General features: G+C 36.0%; 1 protein-coding gene across 2 annotated transcripts in view; it reads right to left on the bottom strand.

The window, feature by feature from the left end:
* CCDC91 (coiled-coil domain containing 91) overlaps positions 1-21737 on the bottom strand; it is a 392671-nt gene that overhangs the window by 68048 nt on the left and 302886 nt on the right. For both annotated transcript variants that reach the window (XM_006895069.1, XM_006895070.1), the window contains one exon: positions 2335-2448. In XM_006895069.1, the coding sequence (XP_006895131.1) occupies positions 2335-2448 (114 nt within the window). The remainder of the gene's footprint in view (positions 1-2334; positions 2449-21737) is intronic.

Genomic DNA, 21737 nt, shown 5'->3' with positions numbered 1-21737 from the left:
GAGCTGACCAACGGGCGGGTTTTCAGAGGTAGTCAGTCCTGGTGGAGGAGACTTCTCATCCTCCCACAAGAGCAGCTGATGGCCTCAAACTATGTGCCTTCAGGATTGTAGCCTAGCTTCTCACCACTAGGCCACCACAGCTCCCTGAGTAGTTGAATGAAAAGATATTTTTCTATATGTTGTTGTTGGGTGTCATTATGTTGGCTCCAACTCATACAGGCTCTCTCTATAAGAGAATTAAACAAGGCCCAATAATGCATTATCCCCACAATCTCTGCAGCCACTGTGTCAATTTTTTATGCTGAGCACCTACTTTCCCCCACCCCCATGACCCTCCTCAAATTTCATCATTAGTGCTTCCAGAGAACTCTGTCTATACTTCTTCCAAGATTTGTTATTTTAACAGTTGAGGGCATATACAATTTCTCCCCAAAAGCACCATTCAAAGTCTCAATTCTTCTTAAGTCTTCCTTATCCACTGTCCTACACTCACAGGCATATGAGGCAACTGAATATATCATGGCTTGGGTAAGGTTCACCTTATTTCTCAAAGCAATATTTTTGCAAAGCAGTAACTTTTGGTAGAAATTTGTACAATGTAATATATACTTGATTTCCTGATTGCTGCTTCCATGGTCATTAATTGAGAATTCTAGTAAAAATAAATTCTTCAATCATTTCTGCCTTTATTATGATGTTGTTTATTTGTCCAATTTGGAATTTTTTTGTTGTTGTTGACATGTAATCCATATGCTGCTAGACTCTCCTAGAAACATGCCCAAAGTATGTGAGTTGAAGCATTATCATCTTTGCCTACAAGGAGCACTCTGGTTATACCTTCTCCAAGACATATCTATTTGTTCTTTTAGCAGTCCATGGGATATTCAGTATTTTCCTCCAACACCAAAGAATTCACAGAGTAGTGTATAATCTTTAACTTTCATCAAAAAGTGCTGCAAGTTTTCATTTTCTTCAAGCAAGATTGTATCATCTGTATATTGCAGATTGTTTCACTTTTCCTCCAACCCAGATGCCACATTCTTCATATAGATCAGCTTCTCTCAGAAAACGGAATGAACAGGTATAGTGAAAGGATACAATCCTGACACACACCTTCTCTGATTTTAAACCATGTGAAATTCTTTGTTCTTTCCAATTGTTTATTAGTCTATGTACAGGCTTTTCATGAGAAAATTAAGTGTTCTGGACTTCTTATTCTTCTAAATACTATCCATAATATGTTATCGTTCACACAGTAGAATGTATTTGTATACTAAGTACACAAGTAAATATCTATTTGGTGTTCTCTGCTTTCAGCTAAAATCTATCTGACATAACTAAAATCTATCTGATATATATGCCTTGCTCCACTTCCTTTTCTAAATCCAGCTAGTGTGTTGCTAGATATGGTGGCCTAATGGCAAGAAGTTGTGCTTCAGTCTTCCAAGAGACCAGCTTCTCAGGGGGGGGAAGGATGGACAATCTCCTACTAATTATGTTTATTATGCAAAGATATGTAAAAATATTTGCATTAATAATTTTTAACATCTCAAAGTATTTCTTACCTTATATGTTACTTAAGAAGATTAAAGAACTGTTGAAAAAATGAACAAATGAAGCTTGAAGCTTTAACTATCCTTAGCCACTAGTCAGACATACACATTAATAAAGCTGTAATATACTGAAGTGTCATTTCCTTTGCAAAGGTTCAGATTCAATAGCATAGTGAATTCTGACTGGTTCATTCTGAATTTTGGTTTTGAAATGGAATTACAAAAGAGGCTCAATTTTTTAGCTATAAGGAAGTCCATCAGAACTACAATGGGTTAAATATAGAAAATGAAAGAAAACCAAATCAAATATACTGTTGGTTAGTTGATTTCCTGGGGATCTTCCATTGGGTTTCCAATACTCTAAATTTTAAGAGGAACTGGTAGTTTCAAATTACTGACCTTTCAATGATTATATTTATATGTAACACACTAAAAGTTCACTATAGAAATATGAAAATAAATAGATTTCCATAAAGTATACTGCAATAATTAACAACCTATGATAAAACTGACAATTCAAAATTGTCTATCTGCTTCTTGATTATAATTTCGTGAAATTTGGCACGAAATTATTCTGAGTTGGTTTCTTGTTACAGATGAGATTGCTAACGAGAGATGTAACTATTAGGACACATAAATATATTGGAAAAGTAATCACACGTGGAGCTTCCTAAATTTAGAGATAGAGAACATTTAAAATATTTTAAAATATCATAGTATTGTATGGAAGCATTACTGCATTCATGGAAATGTATATTAAAATCCTTCAGGTACCACTTACCCTTTTCTGTTCTTTTACATACTCTATCAACTCGTCTCTTGTTTTCTTCACTGCTTCTTCCACAGCCTTTTCACTTCGCTTCTGCTCTTCTATTATTGCTGCTTTAACTGTTTCCTGTTTGAGGAAGAAGAAAAAAGTCAAGGAAATACAGACGATGACATATTTATTTGTTTTCCCTTTATGTAAACCAAAAACTCTATTCAATGAGTTAGAACTCATTCTATTCAAACAGTATCTTTAAACAGGAATAAGATCTCACAAAGTCTTCGGGATCTGAGGAGTTTTACAGAATTCACTTTCTAAACTGAATGAAAGGGAAAATGGAATAAGCAATTTATTGTAGGGAGCGCCTGACAGACTCCAATGGCTTCCTCACCAACTTTTCATTTAATGTTTACATGATTGATTGCCTTCCTGTACTTTGCACTATCCACCTAAGACTTCCAGCTTGTGTTTATTCTTCCAAGAACACCCAAATGCTCCAGTTGGTTTATTCTCGTTTAATTTTCCCATTATACAATAACCAAGTGTGGTCTGAATGGTAAGATTTACAGCTAGTTTGGTCTTCCCGCCAGGTTAAGATGCTGAGAGCTGAACACCATGAATTAGAGGTAAAATTTCTATAATATGTGCAAGTAATTGAAACAAGTGATTAAAAAAAAAAGATACTAATTCTCATTTCACTGAAATGTCATAATCTGAAATAAAGGTTTAACAAAGATTAAAATATTAATTCTTACACTGTGATGGGAATATCGATTAGTTAATTAGCTAGTTAGTTAGTTATATGCCATCAAATCAGAATTGACCCACTACCCACAGCTCACCTTCAGAGGCTACAAATTACATGGGAGGAGACTGTTTATTTTTTTCCTGCAGAGCAGCTGGTAGATTTGAATCATCTATGTTTGGGGTTGGCAGTGTAATTTATCTACTAGGCGACCAAAGCTCCCATAAATTAATTAATTATATATATTTATATTTTTTCCTTCATATTTGTTGTTATTAACTGCCAGTGAGTCAAGTTCATGTCACAAAGCTCCTTTGAACAACCAATCTGCACCCTGTTTTATTTCATGTCATCCTCACAATCTCTGACACCTTAAGCCCATTGCCACCATCACCATCAACTCACCTGGTTGAGGGTCTTTTCTCTTTTGGCACTCTCTACTTTAATAAGCATGATGTCATTCTGCAACATGCCCACAGTACGTGAGAAAAAGGTTCATCTTTGCCTCCAAGGAGCACTCTGGCTGCATCTTCTCCAAAGCATTATCTGTTTGTTCTTTATGCAGTCCATGGTATATCCAACACCACAGTTCAAAGACATCATACTTCTGTCATCCTTACTCATTGTCTAGCTCTCATATGCATAGCAAGTGAGACTGAAAAGACCATGACCTGAATCAGGTGCACCTTAGTCTTCAAACTGACATCACTACTTCTCAATAATTTGAAGAGGTCCTGGATTACAGATTTTCACAGAGCAATATACTGCTGGTATTGGTTGTGGATATATTAGTAAGATGAAGTTGTTGGTAGTTTCAATATGTCTCTGTATCATGATTTTGCCTATAGATCCAGTGGTTTTTATTTTCTTTATGTTGTAATGCAATCCATATGGAACACTGTAGTCTTTGATTTTTTGCAGCAAGAGCTCCAAGCCCTCCTTACTTTCAGAAAGCAAGACTGTGTCTTCTGCCTATTGCAGGTTACTGATGAGGCTTTCTCCAGTCTTGATGCCACATTCTTCTTTATAGAGTGCATCTTCGTGCATAATTTGCTCAGCATATACATTAAATACATATGGAGAAAGGATACAAGTTTGACACACACTTTTCTTACTTTTAAACCATGCAGTATTCCATTGCTCTGTTCATAGAACAGCCTCTTGGTCTCGGTACAGGTTTCACATGAGCACAGTCAAGGGTTCTGGAATTCTCATTTTTCTGTTAGCCAAAATATGTTATGAAATACACAGTGAAATGCCTTTGCATAGTCAATAAAGCACAAATAAACATTCAGTTGGTATTCTTCTATTTCAGCCAGGGTCCACTGACATAGCAATGATATCTCTGGTGCAATAGTCTCTTCTAAATCCAGTTTGAATGCTTGGCAGTTCTCTTTGTGCTGTTCTAGTCATATTTGAGTGCTCTTCAGCAGTATTTTCCTTGCATGTGATATTAATTATATTGTTCAATAATTTCTACATTGTGTTGGATCACCTTTTTCAGGAATGGGAACAAATAAATACAGCCCAGTAATAGTCCTCCAAATTTCCTAGCATAGATTGGTGAGCACGTCCAAGGATGCTTCTGTCATCTGAAACATTTTAATTGATATCTCATCTATTCCTGAGCCTTATTTTTTGCCAATATCTGCAATGCAGCTTGAATTTTTTCCTTCATTGTCATTGGCTTCTGATCACATGGTACATCTTGAAATATTTCAGTGTCAGCTAATTCCTTCTGGTACAGTGATTCTGTGTATTCTCTCCATCTTTTTTTAAAAGTTTCCTGGATCATTAAAGATTTCACCTATAGCATACCTAAGTACTGGAATTTAAGGCTTGAATTTGTTTCTTAGTTCAGATACATTTATATATATAGTACATACACATACACACAGTTTTTGATATTACACCTAGTTTTACCATAATGAATTTAGATAGGTAGATATAACCTGTGTTGTTGTTGTTTGTTATGTGCCGTTGAGTCACTTGCAACTTACAGGGACCCTACGTCTGATATACTTTGGACATGTTTCAAGGTGGGATCAGTCCTTGAAAAGGGATGTCATGCTTGGGATGGGGGGTGGAGGGACAGCACAGGAGAGGAAGACCCTCTATAAAATGGATTGATTCAATTACTGGGGTACTGGGGATAGGCATGTTGGAGTCAATATGATTGGCAAGGGCTAGAGCAGGGTTTAAGGTTGTTGTACATAGGGTCGCTATGAGTAGCTGTAAGTATGAAATGTAATCTAGAAGATACAAAATATCATTTAAAAAACCCTATAAACTCCGTAAACAGAAAGAAATGATGTTAATTATAGAACAGAGTTCAGATGGTTTGTTCATAGGGTCACTATGTATTGAACTGGAACTGCCAAATGAGATTAGTGTTGCTATATTTTGGATGACCATTCTTCTACTTTGTGCATCACTCCTTGTCAATTTGCAGTACTGAGGTAATTTTGGTTTGCCTTGATACTGAACTTTGTTCCACTGGGATATCAAATACCATGTGTTTACCAGTGTGGACAGTATTTGGTGGAGCTCCCAATTGTAGGACATGCCTATAGAAACTCTATGAACCTGAAGAAATGACGATTGTTATAGAAAGGTCTTTTGTTCATAGAGTCGCTATGAGTCGTACTCAACTCAACGGTAATCAGCAACAACAACATAGAGATCTAGTGCTAAGTGGTAAGAAATGGCACTCCCAATGCAAAGGTACATGGTTCAAATCTACCAGCTGCTTCACTGGAGAAAGATGGCCAATCTTCTCCCATCCAATTTACTTCCTTTGAAGACCCGCTGGTGAGTCAGTTATAGGTTGGTTCCAACTCTACAGTACACAACACAACACACAACACATGCTGAATATGCACACTATTAAAAAATATGAAAACAGAAAAAGAACTGAGCATGTAAGTAAACAAACACACATATAAGCAATGTGGGTAGGGTTGAAATCATTGTACACGCTCGTTTCTAGCTGCCTTTTTTTCACTCAAAATTTCTTTTTTAGAAGTTATTTATTATTTTATAATGTGATTCCTATTCTAATATAGAACTGTATAAAATTTATTTAACCAATCTTTTCATAGATGTTTTAATTACTTTTAATAAAGCCATAAAGGGGATACTATAACTAATGTTAGATGGATCTTGGCTGAAAGCAGAGAATGTCTTTATGTATTTCATTGACTATGCAAAGGCATTTGACTGTGTGGATCACAACAAACTTTGGCTAACTCTGAGAAAAATAGGAATCCCAAATCATTTGATAGTGCTTATGCAAAACCTATACTTGGACCAGGAAGCAGTCGTCAGAACAGAGTAAGGAAACACTGCATGGTTCAAAACTGGGAAGGGTGTATGCCAGGGATGTATCCTATCTCTTTTCAATCTATATGCAGAACACATTATTCAGAAGGCTACAAATATGGCATCAGGATTGGAGGAAGACTCACCAACAATCTGTGTCATGCAGATGACACAACCCAGCTTGCTGAAACTGAGGACCTGAAGCACATGCTGAAGAAGGTCAAGGCCTGAAGCCTCTAATATGAAGCTCAATATCAAGAAGACAAAGATTCTCACCACTGTGCCGATTGGCAGCATCATGATAGATGATGAAGAGATTGAGAATGTTAACAGCTTTAGTTTGATAGGCTCCACAATCAACACTCTTGGTACAAGCAGCAAGGAAATTAAAAGACAAAAGACATTGGAAAAGTCTGCTGTCAGAGACCTCTCTAAAGTATTGAAGAGTGATGATGTCAGTCTGCAGACTAAGGTTCACCTGATTTAGGCCATGATCTTTACCATTACTTGCTCTGCATCAGAAAGCTGAAAAATTACTAGGGATGACAGAGGGAGAATTGATGCCTTTGAGCTGTGGACAGCTAGGAGCTCAAACAGGTTCATCCTAGAGAGGGTGAAACCAAGCTGCTCCTTGGAGGCAAGGATTCCAAAGCTTTATGTGACATACTCTGGACATGTTATAAGGAGGGAACAGTCTTTGGAAAGGGAAATCGTGTTTGGGAAGGTGGAGGGACAGTGCAAGAGAAAAGAGACCCTTGATGAGATGGATTAATTCAGTGACTAGGGTAATGGAGGCAGGAGTGTAAGAGACAATAAGACTGACACAGGACAGAGGAGGGTATAGGGCTCTTGTACATAGGGTTGTTATGAGTTGCCAGTAACTCAATGGCACATAACAACAACAACAACATATATCCAGAGGTACATTTATAGACATAACTTTAGTATAAATTCAAGATGTGAAATAATTTGTCAAAAGACCTGAACTTTCTTAGGGCTACTGCTATATTTATACATTTTGCCCCTTGCATAAGCAACCCTGGACTACGGTTGTATCTTTGAATCCAAATATTTTCTTCCTGGGAAAGAAGAGCAATTTATCTCATTCCCTTTTCTTTAAAGATCAGCATGTGATATTTGAATATTTTTTTCATTAAATTATTGGCATATGTTGTCACTTTTCATTTGTTTAACCATGTCCTCTTCTCAATTTAGTACTGGCAAATTAATACATTTTAAATCCTTTCCTAATATGAAGAACTAACAATTCTAGAAATCATCACAATAATTACTTTGAAACCTGGCTATGTTTTCTTTCCAATGGTTGAGTGCCTTACGACTTAATTACACCTTGAGTTGATTTTTGTGTGAAATGGTGTGAAATGTGGATACTGTTTTAGCTTTCTGTAGGTAGCAGTACATGTTTTGCCAGCACCATTTGTTGAAGAGGTTGTCATTTCCCTACTTGATAGGTTTGATTTCCTTGTCGCATATTAGTTGACCATAGATACGTGAGTCTATTCCTGGGTTCTTAATTATGTTCCATCGGCCGATATATCTGTCATTGTACCAGCACCATGCTGTTTTGGTTACTACCACTGTGCCTCCCATTTTTGTTCAGAAGTGCTTCGCTTATTCAAGGTCCCCTTTCCAAATAAACTTGACAATTTCTCTTTCTATCTCCTTGTAAAAGGAATTTGGTATCTGTATAGGAATTTCACTGAACATGTAGATTACTTTTGGTAGGACTGTAATTTTCAAAATATTGTCTTCCTATCCATGAAAAGGGAATATTTTTCCATTTCTTTAGGTATTTTATTGTGTCTCACAGAAATGTTCTGTAGTAGTCTTTGTAGAGATCTTTTGTATCTCTAGTTAAGTTTACTCCCAAGTATGTAAATTTCTGGTTGGTTATTGTAAATGGGGTTGCTTTCTTGATTTCCTTCGTTACTGTAGAGGAATACTGTATTTTTGGATATTGATTTTATATCCTGCCATTCTACTAAAATGGTCTACTAGCTCTAACAGTGGTTTTTTTGTTGTTGATGTTGAGTCATTGGGGTTTTCTGTGTGCATATAACGATAGTTTAACCATCTCTTTGCCGATCTGGATGCCTTTTATTTCCTTCTCTTGTTGTACTGTCTTAGCAAGCACTTCCAATACAACTCTGAATAGAAGTTGAGGGAGTAGGCATCCTTGTCTGGTCCCTATTCACAAGAAAAATGCTTTTGGTCTTCGTCTATTGAGAATGATACTGGCTTTTGGTTTTGTATATATATTATATTATTTTAAAAAACCCCAGTAAAATCTGGAACAAAAGGTGCATTGCAAAATGGACTGGAGGAGGGTGTAGAGAAGAAATGTGCAACAATAAAGGAATAATTTTTTTTTTAAAAAGTTATACCTTATCTTTGTGACAAATAAACATATTTCTAGCATTGTTGCTTTGAACCAAGTTCCATCTGACATCATTATTGAAATCCTTCCTCTCACAGTCTCTCCTGAATCCAGTTTGAATTCCTGGAAGTTCCTTGCTAACGTACTATTATCAACTGCTTTTGAAAAACCTTAGTCCAGATTTCACCTGAATGTTGTATTAATTATATTGTTTGATAATTTCCACATTCTTTTGGACTACAATTTTCCTGGAATGGGAATGGGAGTAAGTATAGATATGTTTCACTTAGTTGGCCAGGTAACTGCCTTCCCAAATTTCTTGGCATAGACTAGGGAGCACATCCTTAGCTGCCTTTGTTTGTTGGAATATATCCATTGGTATTCAGTCAGTTCCTGGCCTTACTTCTTGTCAGTGCCTACAGTACAGCTTGAACATTTTCTGTCATTACCTCTGGCTCTGGATCATATGCTACTTCTGCAAATGATTCTGTGTTGATCAGCTCTTGATACAGTGACTGTATGTATTATTCCACCCAATTTATTTTTTTTTAAATTTCATATTGATTTGCTCCCAAAGTTCATAAATACTGTGTTTCACACTATTCTTCATTTTTATTGTGTTTCAATCATTCCCATGCACTGTTTTATAAAATCAATCACCACTGGATCATTGCTCCCAAAATCTTTTGATGTTTCCTGATTCTTTAAAAATTTTACCATAAAATTCTACAGTATTCTAACTCGAAGGCTTGGATTTTATTTTTGGCTCTTTCTACTTGAGAAATGCTGAGTCTGTTCTTCTACTTTGATTTTTGAAGTCTAGTTCTTTGCATTGCTTGATGTTTTCAAGTTACTCATTGAAATTTTCTGTTCAGCTCTCTTTAGTATTTCTTCTTTCTTTTGGCCACTTGACATGCTAGTTCAAGTTTTAGTCTCTTTTGATAACTATTTTCATCTTTTCCTCTTATCTCTTCCTATTTTCCTGGCCGATATTCCTGATGCCACTCTATAACTCATATGGTCTTCAATCATTAGTGTTCAATACATCAAACATATTTTTGAGATGGTTTTTAAATTCAAGTGGAGAAGACTCCTGTATTTTAGTGGTTGTAGACTCGTTTTCATTTTCTTCACCTTTAATTCAAACTCGTACATAAGTGATATTCTGTTCCACAGTTACCTCTTGCTCTTTTTCTAACTGCTGATAGTCAGATTCTACACTGAATCTTTCAATAGAGGGTCAATCTAATACTTGCAATATTCAGTATAACATTATGCTATTCTAGTATTCCTACAGTATAGATGAGGAAGCTAAGATAGGGACATTATCTGACTTCAGTGTTATCACTCCTAGTAAATTGTGGACTATTTTAATCTAGGGTTGTGGCTTTAAAATCCATTCTCTAAACCAACAGCATATAGTGTGAAAAATTACTCTAACTTGCCCTAGAACTAAGACTGTATATTGTCACAAACATTAACTTTCTTGTCTAAAAAAACAGAAGTTTTTACTCTATATTAGCAAGAATTAATCAAACACAAAACCTACCTCTTTGGAATGAGGTTTTGGTACCAAAGATAATATTTAATGGCAGAACTGTTGAAATAAAGTATATTCTCTTATGTAGGCTTTCTCACCCTCAGTACTACTGACATTTTTGGATGAATAATTCATTGGCATGGGGAATATCCTACATTACACGGCACACTTGTTATCTAAACACTAAATGCTTTCTGTTTAGAAGTACTTTTGTAAAGGGAGTCATTTGGAGGGAAACACTTGCGTATATGTCATGGAGGGCTAATTAAGTTTTACCCACATTTATAGGGATAACTTAAAAACTTTATCATCTCAATACATGTAATAACATGAACAGATGCCAAGTATCACTTAATCTATTTTTAAATGTGAAAGATTTCTCTCATAAAATGTCAAAAACTGAACAAACAAGAACAGCTGGATTTAGTTTCTCTATTGTTATGGTTGAGTAGGTCATTCTGATATTATGTGAGGCCAAGAGAGAAAGTGACATTTTGTAAAATATGTTCAATTTTTTTCTTTATTGACTAAGAAGATATTTATGATTCAGCATCCACTAGGGTCTATCAAGCATTTCAGTAATCATAGTATTAAATTATTAATAGGTCTGTAGTTGCTTGTCCTTTATAAGTGCAATTTCCTTAAATACGGTAAACACAGTTAAAATATTTACAGGAAACACATCACAGCAATCAATTCCCTTCTGGTCTGTGGGCTATAAACCACAATGTCATGTGGTTGCTAATTTTATTTTGTGGCAACTGTGTGTCTCATTCATTGTTTATTTCTATGCAAGATGTAAACTTATTATCTAATTACATATGCTATTAAAAATTTTACATATGGTTGAAAGAATACACCTTACAAAATAGAATGACCAACTGGAAAGAAAGTGAATGCAAAAAAATTAGACATAACCAATCAATGAATGGAAATCCAAAATCTCTGAAAATGTTCATTAAAATTAAAATAAAATAAAAAAAGAAGATTAAGACATAACATGTGTTATAAAATTCTAGCTTGTGGTTAGTAACAAATTCTGCTATCGAGTCACTGAAATTTCATGAGCATTTATTATATATAAAGAATAGTCCCAGGTATTGCAACTATTTCTTTCAACTAAACTTTGTCTTTCTTTCTACTGTGGTTAATACCTCAGAGTTGTAATAACTTAGTTATGAGGAAGAAAAATGTAAGGAAATGGTGATAAAGACTTAAATAAAAGGGGAGGTGTAATTCCAAGGTGATATTTGATAGTATGTCGAAGGATCTATAAATAGGTAATGTTGAATGTCATTAAGATATAGTTGTTATTGTTGTTATGTGCCATCAAGTTGTTTGCGACTTATAGCAACCCTATGTACAAGAGCCCCAAACGCCATTCTACCCTGTGCCAACCTCGCTGTCTCAAACACATTCATTCCCACCACTCCACTTATAGAATCGATCCATCTCATTGAGGGTCTTCCTCTCCAGCGCCGTGCCTCCACTCTGCCAAACATGATGTCCCTCTCCAAGGACCACTGCCTGCTTGCAACATGCCCAAAGTATGTCAGATGAAGCTTCAGAATCCTTGACTCCAGGGAACATTATGGCTTCAACCTCTCCAGGACAAACCTGTTTGTTCTCCTAGCAGTCCATCATATATTCAAAACTTCTCCAGCACCACAACTCAAAGGCATCAATTCTCTTTCTATCATCCCTAGTCACTGTCCAACTCTCCGATGCATAGCACATAACTGCAAAGACTATAGCCTGGATCAGTCGCACCTTAGTCTCCAGACTGACGTCGTTGCACTTCAGTACTCTTGAGAGGTCCCTCACAGCTGACTTTCCCAGTGCAATTCGTCTCCTGATTTCCTGGCTGCTGTTACCAAAAGTGTTGACTGTGGAGCCAAGCAAACTGAAACTGTTAACTATCTCAATCTCTTCACCATCCATACTGATGCTGCCAATTGGCCCAGTGGTGAGAATCTTTGTTTTCTTGATATTGAGCTTCAATCCATATTGAAGACTGCAGTCCTTGACCTTCTGCAGCAAGTGCTTCAGGTCCTCTCCAGTTTCAGGGAGCAGGGTTGTGTCATCTGCATAATGCACGCTGTTGACGATTCTTAGTATTTTGTAAAATAGTGCAAAGATTAAAAACAAAATATATCTGAGGTTTTTTGTGACCATTCTGTCTACAGATGAAAATCTGTGTAGTAAGCAATGAAAATCTAGGCTTAGTTCAGCTGTCTGAAGGCTTATGGACAGTATCTATCAGTCACATGAAAAAACTCTACCAATAATGACACACAGAATGACTGCTACGCATGTTACTTATAAGGCCTTAGCAACAATAAGTAAAAATATTTTTTCTCTAAAAAATATCACACTACTCAATCTTCATCTCAATTCAAATAATGTATCAAAAACAAATAGTTTGGAACTCTTAACACAGTAATACTCAAAAGCTGTTAACTTCAAAGTTTGAAAAAAAGTAAATTCAGGATCTTCAGTTTGTGGCATAAATATACTCTTATGAGCAACTAATAATGCACAATAAATAAACTAGGTGATTGGGAAATCCCAAAACTGAAATTGTTACATACATCGAAAGACTTCCAAGAAAGCATAACAAGGAAGCTTACAAACTAGCAAAAATTATTTGGCATCTAACAAGGGATTCATCTCTCAATTTTACAGAAACTCCAACACCTCAACAACAATGATAAATGAAAGACAAACATCCCAGTTACAAAATAACAGAAGACATGAAAATACACTTAACCCCAGAAAACATTTAGATGGCCAAATTAAGAAATGCTCAAGATCAAACTAGTAAAAACAGAAACTCCAACTCAAACTAGTAAAAACAGAAACTCCAACTCACTGTGATAGTGTCAGAACTAACTCAGAACTGATTCTCCAGTGGTTTTTCTGAGGCTGTAAAGTACTTGGGAAGAGATAACCTACTTTTCTCCCTTGCAGTGGCAGGTGAATTCAGGCTGCTCATCTTCAGACTGCCAGTGCAACTTCTACCCATTAGGTTGTCGGAGGTCCCTTGTTGTTATGTGTGATTCAATCACTTGCTACATAAAGCAACTCTTTGAATAACAGCTCTGAACTATTCTTATCCTGAGGCAATCTCACTGTTTCTGACAAACCTACCCCCATTACCCTAGTTACTGGGTCAATCCATCTCTTCCTTTCTTCTGCTGCCCCTCCATACTTCCAAGCATATTGACCTTCTCCAAGGACTGTCCCTCCTGGCAACATGCTCAAATTCGAGAGGCGCAAATCAAAGTAACAATGAGAAATCATCTCACACTAGTAAAATTGTCGTGTTCAGTAAGACATTCAAATAGCAAATGCTGACAAGAGTGTGGAGAAATTGGAACCCTCACATTACTGATGGGAATGTAAAATATATCAACCATTATGGAAATTAGTTTGGCAATTCCTTAGAAAGTAAAGAACAGAGATAGTATTTTATGAAGCAATCACATTATGAGGTATATATAAAAAACATAAGAGCCACAACACAAACTGACATATACACACCCATTTAATTTTTCTTTTTTTAAAAAAAAAATTACTGGTTTACTTTTAAAGTTCATATACATTGTTTTTCACACTGGGCCTTTCCCCTTTCCTTTCCCCATCCTTTCCTCCACCCATCAAATTGTGTGACCTTATGATTAAGGACCCCCCTCTCTCCTCCTTGGATCCTCGTACTCATTCTACAACAATGGTCTTATACAGTATTTGTCTTTATGAGACTGAGTTAGTATAATTAGCATAATGGTTATCAGTCCCTCCCATGTTAGATACTAATTTACAAAATCATTGCTCCTGTGTGCTGCATAGTATTCCATTGTGTGCATATTCCATAATTTATCAATCCATTCCATTGCTGTTGGACATCTGAGCTCTTTCCATGTCCTTGTGATGGTGAATAATGCTTCTGTGAACACTGGTGTACAAGTCTCCATTTGTGCCTCGGTTCTCATATTCTTAGGGCTTATTTCAAGCAGTGGAATAGCTGGATCATATGGACTTTCTATTTTCACCTTTTTGAGGAAACGCCAAACTGCCTCCCAAAGTGGTTGTACCATTTTATAATCCCACCAACAAAGTATAGCAATTCCTATCTTGCCACATTCTTTCCAACATTTATTACTTGCTGCTCTGCTAAACTTTGCCACTGCTATTGGAGTAAGATGGTATCTCATTGTGGTTCTGATTTGCATCTTATTGCCAATGATTTTGAGCATTTATTTATGTGTCTGTTGGACATCCAAATGATCTCCTCTATGAAAGATCTTTCCATGTCTTTTGTCCATTTTGTAATTCGATCATCAGTCTTTTACTTTGGACGGCTAGGTGTATTCTTTAAATTTTTGTTATGACACTCTTGTTGGATATGGTAATGCTAAATGTTTTTCACCAGTCAGTAGGTTTCTTTTCTCTCTGTTGGGAAAAAAAATTGATGAGCACAGAGATTTAATTTTTAGAAGGTTCCATTCATCAATTTCTGCACCCATTGTGCATTTCTGGCTATATTTGGCAGTCCTTTTATTCCACAGACTAGGCATTCTAAACTTGAGCTCAGTTTGTTTCTTATGAACTTTATGGTTTTGGGCTTTATTCCCAGATCTCTGATCCACCTTGAGTTGCTTTTTCTATCGTGTGAGATGTGGATCCTGTTTCAGCTTTCTGCAGGTAGCAGTCCAGTTTTGGCAGACCAATTGTTGTTTTTTCATTTGACAGGTTTTATTTTCTTGTAAAAAATTAGTTGTCATAGATAAGTTAGGTCTATTTCTGGGTTCTCAGTTTTCTGTTCCATTGGTCTTTGTGCCTGTCATTGTTCAAGTACCACACTGTTTTGGTTACTACCTCTGTATAGTAGGTTTTGAGGTAAATAATAACATTTAAATCCAATTTTACATGAACATGAATCATAAAATATTATCTCCCAAAGTTTAATCCAATTATTTTGTTCTTAAGTTAGTTATATAAAACAGAATAAAAAAAAAAACCTGTATGTACAATCCTCTCAGTCTCCGCTATGTTTGAGAACACTGTTATGGTCACTGTTTCAATACATCACATTAAGAGTCTTCCTCTTTTTTGATGATTCTTGACTTTACCAACCACGATGTCCTTTTACACATGGACCAGCTAAATTTGATAACATGACCAAAATCCAGGACACAATCTTACTATCTTGACTCCTAAGGAGCCCTCTATAACATCTGCAAACATAATTGTTATTCTGGAAGTTTAGCACATATTCAATAGTTCTTATCAACACTTTGATTCAAATGCATCAATTCTATCTGGTTATGTTCATCAACAGTCTAAATAGATGGAAAAGTGAGGAAGAATGGTTTTGTTTTTATAGCTAAAGAAGACCATTTCCAGAACTATTCTGAAGTATACAGCTGTGAGTTTTAAGATACTATTTATGTGCAAACAAGGAAGAATTATCAACACAACTGTCATCCTAATACTGATGTTGTTAGGTGCTGTTGAGCTGTGTGCAATGCATAGCGAACCTATGAACAACAATCTGAACCCTGGCTTGTCCTCTGTCATTCTCACATTTTCTGGCACACTAGAACCCACTGAGGCAGTTACCTCCACCTTTCCACTCATGATGTCCCTCTCCAAGAAATAACCTCTCCAAGCAACATATACAAAGTATGTATGTGCTTTATCATCTTTGCCTCCAAGGAGCACTCTGGGTGCACATTCTCCAAGACATATTTGTTGGTTCCTTTAGCAGTCCATGGGGTGTTCAGTACTGTTCTCCAATACCACAGCTAAAAGGCATCAATTTTCTTATATCATACTTACTCACTCTCCAGCTCTAATGTACATAGTAAGTGACTGAAAAGACCATACCTGAATCAGACACAACTTAGTCCTCAAAATAACATTTGGAGAGGTCCTTACTGTAGACTTTCCCAGTGCAATATTTCTCCTGATTCCCTGACTGCTGGTACCAAGGATGTTGATTGTGGATACAAGATGAAGCAGTTGAGAGTTTTAACCTTTTCTCCATCTATCACGATACTGTTTATTGGTCCAATGGTGAGATTCAATTCATATTGAAGGCTGTATTATTGATCTTATACAAGAGCTTCAAATCCTTCTTACTTTCAGTAAGCAAGGTTGTGTCAGCTGCATAATGCTGATTATTGATGAATATTATTCCAATCTTGATGCCACATTCTTATTTGTAGAGTCCAGCTTCTTGAATAATTTGCTCTGCACACAGATTGAATAGGTATGGAGAAAAAATACAGCCCTAACACAATTTCTTCTTAATTTTAAACTGTGCACTATTTCACTTTGCTCTGTTCCCACAAAAGCCTCTTGGTATAGGTACAGGTTTTGCATGAATACAAATTGTGCTCTGGAATTCCCTTTCTTCTCTATGTTAGCTATAACTTGCTATGATCCACACCACCTAATGCCTTTCCATAGTTTTTAAAGCATATACAGGCATTCTTCTGATATTCTTTACTTCAAGCCAGGATCCATCTGACATCAGCAATGATATCTGGAGTCATGGTCTTTTATAAATCTTGCTTCAGTTTCTGGGAGTTCCCTATCTACGTACTGTTCCAGCTGTTTTTTTAAATGATCTTTAGCAGTAATTTGGTTGCTTGGGCTATTAATGAAATTTGTTTATAGTTTCCACATTCTGTAGGGTCAACTTTCTAGGGAATGGGAACAATATGAATCTCTTCTAATCTGTTGGTCAGACAGCTGTCCTCAAAATTTCCTGGCAAAGACTGTTGTTCACATTCAAGGCTGGACCTGTTAAATAAAAAAAATTAATTGGTATCCTGTAGATTTGTGGGCCTTACTTTTTGTCAATGCCTTCGGTGCAGCTTCAACTTTCTCCTTCTGCTGGCTTCTGCTCAAATGATACTTCTTTTAATTTTTCAGTACCAGACAGTTCTTTTTGGTACAGTGACTCTGTGTATTCCTTCTATCTTCTTTCAATGCTTTCTGGATCATTCAACATTACCCATAGCAACTTTAAATATTACAACTTGAGGCATAAATTTCTTTTTCAGTTCTCTTGGCTTGAGAAATGCAGAGTGAACTCTTTTCTTTTTATTCTCCAATTCTAGCTCTCAGCATATCCTATTATAATATTTGGCTCTGTCTTCTTGAGCTGCCCTTTCAGCTCTTTTATTTCAGCATGTTTTCCCTTTGTTTTAGCTTCCTAGTGCTCTAGTGTAATTTTCAGTAATTTCTGATGTCCATTTCACTTTTTTTGTATCTTTGTAATGACATTTCAGGAATGATATCCTTCATGTATCCCACAGCTCATCTAATCATTGATGTTCAGTGCTTCAGATTTATTCTTAAGATTTTGAAATTCAAATGAAATAGATTCAAGATCTTGTTTTGTGTGTATTTGTTTTCATTTTCTTTCTTTTTTTTTTTTTGGTTGTGCATCTTGATGAATTTAATTGGTGTTACTTTTCATTTTCTTGAGCCTCAGTGAGAACTTGTACATGAGTCATTAATGGTACAACCCACAATGCACCACAGCCCTAGTTGTCTGGGTTGTGTTTTTTTAATTCATTTGCTTACAAAGCTCATATACATTGTATTTCTCACTATTCTTTATTCCCACTGGGTTTCATACAATTATTCTCATATATTGTTTTATAAAATTAATCATCATTGGACTTTGCCTATCATTACCCTGTCTTTTTGTCCAGATCTTTCCCATTTCCTCCCACCCTTCTACCCATCAAACTGAGCAACCCTGTGGTTTGACCCAAACCCCATCAGCAGCCCTCACCCACTTGAGTTTCCATAGAGGTTTTTACTAGTTATCCTTCTATTATTATAATAATGGTCTTATGCAGTATTCATCCTTATGAGATTGCATTACTTCACTCAGCATAATGCTCTCCAGTCTCTCCTAAGTTATGTAGTATTTTTTCAAAATCATTGCTCCTGAGTGCTGTACAGTTTTCCATTGTGTGAATGTACCACAATTTCTCTAACTATTTAATTATGGTTGGACATTTGGATTGAACATGTTTCCACCTTATTGCTATAGTGCATAATGCTGCTATTGACACTGGTGTACAAATTTTCATTTGTGTCTCAGTTCTAATTTCCTGGGGATTATTCCTGGGCCACATGAAGTTTCTCTTTTTAACTTTTTGAGGAAACAACTTTTCTAGTTTTGGCTGCCAATACTGAGCTTCTCCAATGAGATGTAGTCAATCTGATTCCTACCAGTCCATTAGGGGAGGTCCCTGTGTAAAGTTGCAATTAGGTTGGGTTTTTTTGTTTGTTTTATTTTTAATAAAGGTGTTTATATTTAATAGATCACTGAAAAATACAAAATTTAATCATTCTATTTGCTGCCTCATTTCTGTCACCAAGTCTATACTTTCTGACTATTATTACTTCTTTATGGTTTCCAACTTTTGCATGCCACTCACCAGTTATCATTAATGCATCTTGATTGCATGTTTGGTCAATTTCAGACTGCAAGTTCTGGTAATATTTTCCTCCCTCTTGGCTCTAGCTATAGGATTGTATATTTGAATAATAGTCATATTAACAGGTCTTCCTTATACACACATGAATAATATTCTATCATTCAAAACAATTTACTTCAGGATAGAATTTGAAATTACTTTTTACTATGTATGCAACAATATTCTCTGTTTTCATTCCCAGCATTGTATATCATGTGATTATCTGATTCAAACTGGCCAAAGATAGTCCATCTAATCTGACTAATACTGAGAATGTGAATGTTCATACATTCAATTTCATTTTCTGCAAGTTTTCAACATTCAACTTCATGCATTCCTTGTTATAATTATTAAAGGATTTTAGCCACTATTTTTCTACATTTCAGTTGACCGCCACTCTGGGCTCTACTTCTAATATTATAAATATTTGTGTTCCTCTGCTATGCAGGAGTGGCATCTACTTCCTAAATAGAATGCCTTTGGAAACTCTATGAACTTTGATAAATGTCAATAATTATAGAGGGGCCTCAGGCCTTTTGTTCATAGGGTTGCTATGAGTTGTGCTTGACTTGAAGGTAATCAACAACAACAATAACAACTGTTCACAGGGTTTTCAGGGGCCAGTTATTTAAGAAGTGGATGGTCAATCTTGCTTCCTAGTCTGTATTAATCAAAGAGATCTACTAAAACCTGTCCACCATTGATAACTATTTTGGTGTATTATCTCAGTACAAGCAAATTGACAGAGAAGTGCTGCACCAATTAGAATAACGTATTCCCCAAATACAACAAACTGAAAATTTAGTGTTATACCTCTAATAGAAAATCAGGCTTGACATCAGCCCCCAACCAACTGTTAATCATAAAGATCCACCTATTGTTGTTGTTGTTGTGTACCAATGAGTTAAAATTGACTTGTAGCTGACTCACTGGGGGGTATTCAGAGGCAGTTAATTGCATGGGAGAAGAATGCCCATCCTTCTCTCCTGGAGCAGTTGGTGGACTCAAACTGTGTGTCTTTGGGACAGCTGCTTGCCACTAGGCTACCAGAGCTCCTGCTGAAAAAAGATCCACCTACTTGGTGCTAATTCCTTTAAATAAGAGGCTCCCAGCCCCCAACTGATTGTTATTCCAATATACACACCAACAACTAAAGCCAAGAATGGAAACTTAGGAATTCTACCAATTTTTTATGTCTGATGAATCCTGATATTTGTGCTTTTTTGACTATGCGAAGGCATTTGTCTGTGTGGACTACCACATATTATGGTCAACATTGAGAAGAATGGTAATCGCAGAACACTTAATTGTACTCATGAAAAACCTATACTTAGACCAAGAGGATGTTGTGTGAACAGAGCAAGGGAACACTGCATGCTTTAAAATTAGGAATGGTGTGCATTATGGTTGTATCCTTTCTCTGTACCTGTTAAACCTGTATATTGAGTAAATAATTCATCAAGAATTATAACTCAATGAAGAAGAATGTGGTATCAGAATTGGAGGAAGAATCATCATAACCTTCATTATGCAGATGACACAATCTTGTTTGCTGAAAGTGAAGAGGACTTGAAAGACTTGCTGTAGAAGACAAAAGAACTACAACAACCACGATAGCTTGCATCTCAATGTCAAGAAAACAAATCTTTTTACCACTAAACCTATAAGCATTTTGCAACTCCTTGAAGGCAAAAATGATAAAACTTCTCACAAACTTTGGGCATGTTGTTAGCAGAAGCTATTCACTGGAGCAGGACATAATGCCTGGGAAAATGGAGGGCCAAAGAAAGAGAGGAAGATTCTCAACCAGGTGGACTGACACAGTTGCTGTGACAATGGGTTCAAATGTATCAAAGATTGTGAGGATAGTACAAGGCAGGAGAAGGTTCAGATCTGTTGTTCACAAAGTTGCTATGAGTTATACTTAACTCAATGGCACCTAACATAAATAACAACAACAACTAACTTTTGCAGTCTGAAATGGACTAACATGCATTCATGATGTATTAATAATTGGTTACTGGAATACAAAAGTTGGAAATAAAGTAGAAAAATTTATAGATTAAAATTACAGACTTGGGTAGGAAAAAAGTGGATGGAGTTCGCATGACTGAATTTTGTTAACTCAATGATTTATTTCTATCAAATATCTTTTTAAGGAACACAGATGGCATATATATACCTGGACCTCACCATATGGACTTCACAAGAAACAGACTGACTCCATCTGTGAAAAGAATCACTGGAGAAGCTCATTATCAGTAGACAAAACAAGGCCAGGTGCTGACTGTGGAACAGACCATGAATTATTTAAATAAAATTCAAATTGAAGTTGAAGAAAATTAAAGCAACTCCACAAGAGCCAAAATACAATCTTATGTCTATCTCACCTGAATTAAAAAAGAAAAAAATCTCAAGAATAGGTTTGAGGAATTTAATACCAAGGATCAAAGACCAGATAAACTGTGAAATGACATTAAATATATCATTTATGATAAGAACAAAAGGTCATGATAAAGACAAAAGAGGAAAACAAGAACTCTTTTTTGAAATTTGCTCTAAATTTGAAAATTGCTCTACAGCATTGAGAAGGTAAAACAAGAAGAGATGCTAAATTAAAATAAGTGAACTGAAGATCTGAAAGGGCAGTGCAGAAAGAAAAAGCAAAGTATTATAATAGAATGTGTAAAGAGTTGGAGTTGGAAAATAAAAAGTAAGAACTCATTGGACATTTCACAAACTGATAGAACTGTAAAACAAGTTTAAACCTTGATGTGCAACAATGGGAGACACTGTAGGAAAAAAACTTCTGGTAGAGAGAATATACAAAGTCACTTACAAAAAAGATTTGGTTGACATTGAAACATTTCAGGAAGTAACAGGATAAATAGCCAGGGAAGGCGTACG

Source organism: Elephantulus edwardii, unplaced genomic scaffold (genome assembly GCF_000299155.1).
Source record: "Elephantulus edwardii isolate Elephantulus edwardi_28Jun2011 unplaced genomic scaffold, EleEdw1.0 scaffold00157, whole genome shotgun sequence".
In the NCBI taxonomy this organism is placed as follows: domain Eukaryota; kingdom Metazoa; phylum Chordata; class Mammalia; order Macroscelidea; family Macroscelididae; genus Elephantulus; species Elephantulus edwardii.
The sequence above is the reverse complement of the archived record's forward strand: the minus strand, read 5'-3'. Positions and strand labels throughout refer to the sequence as shown.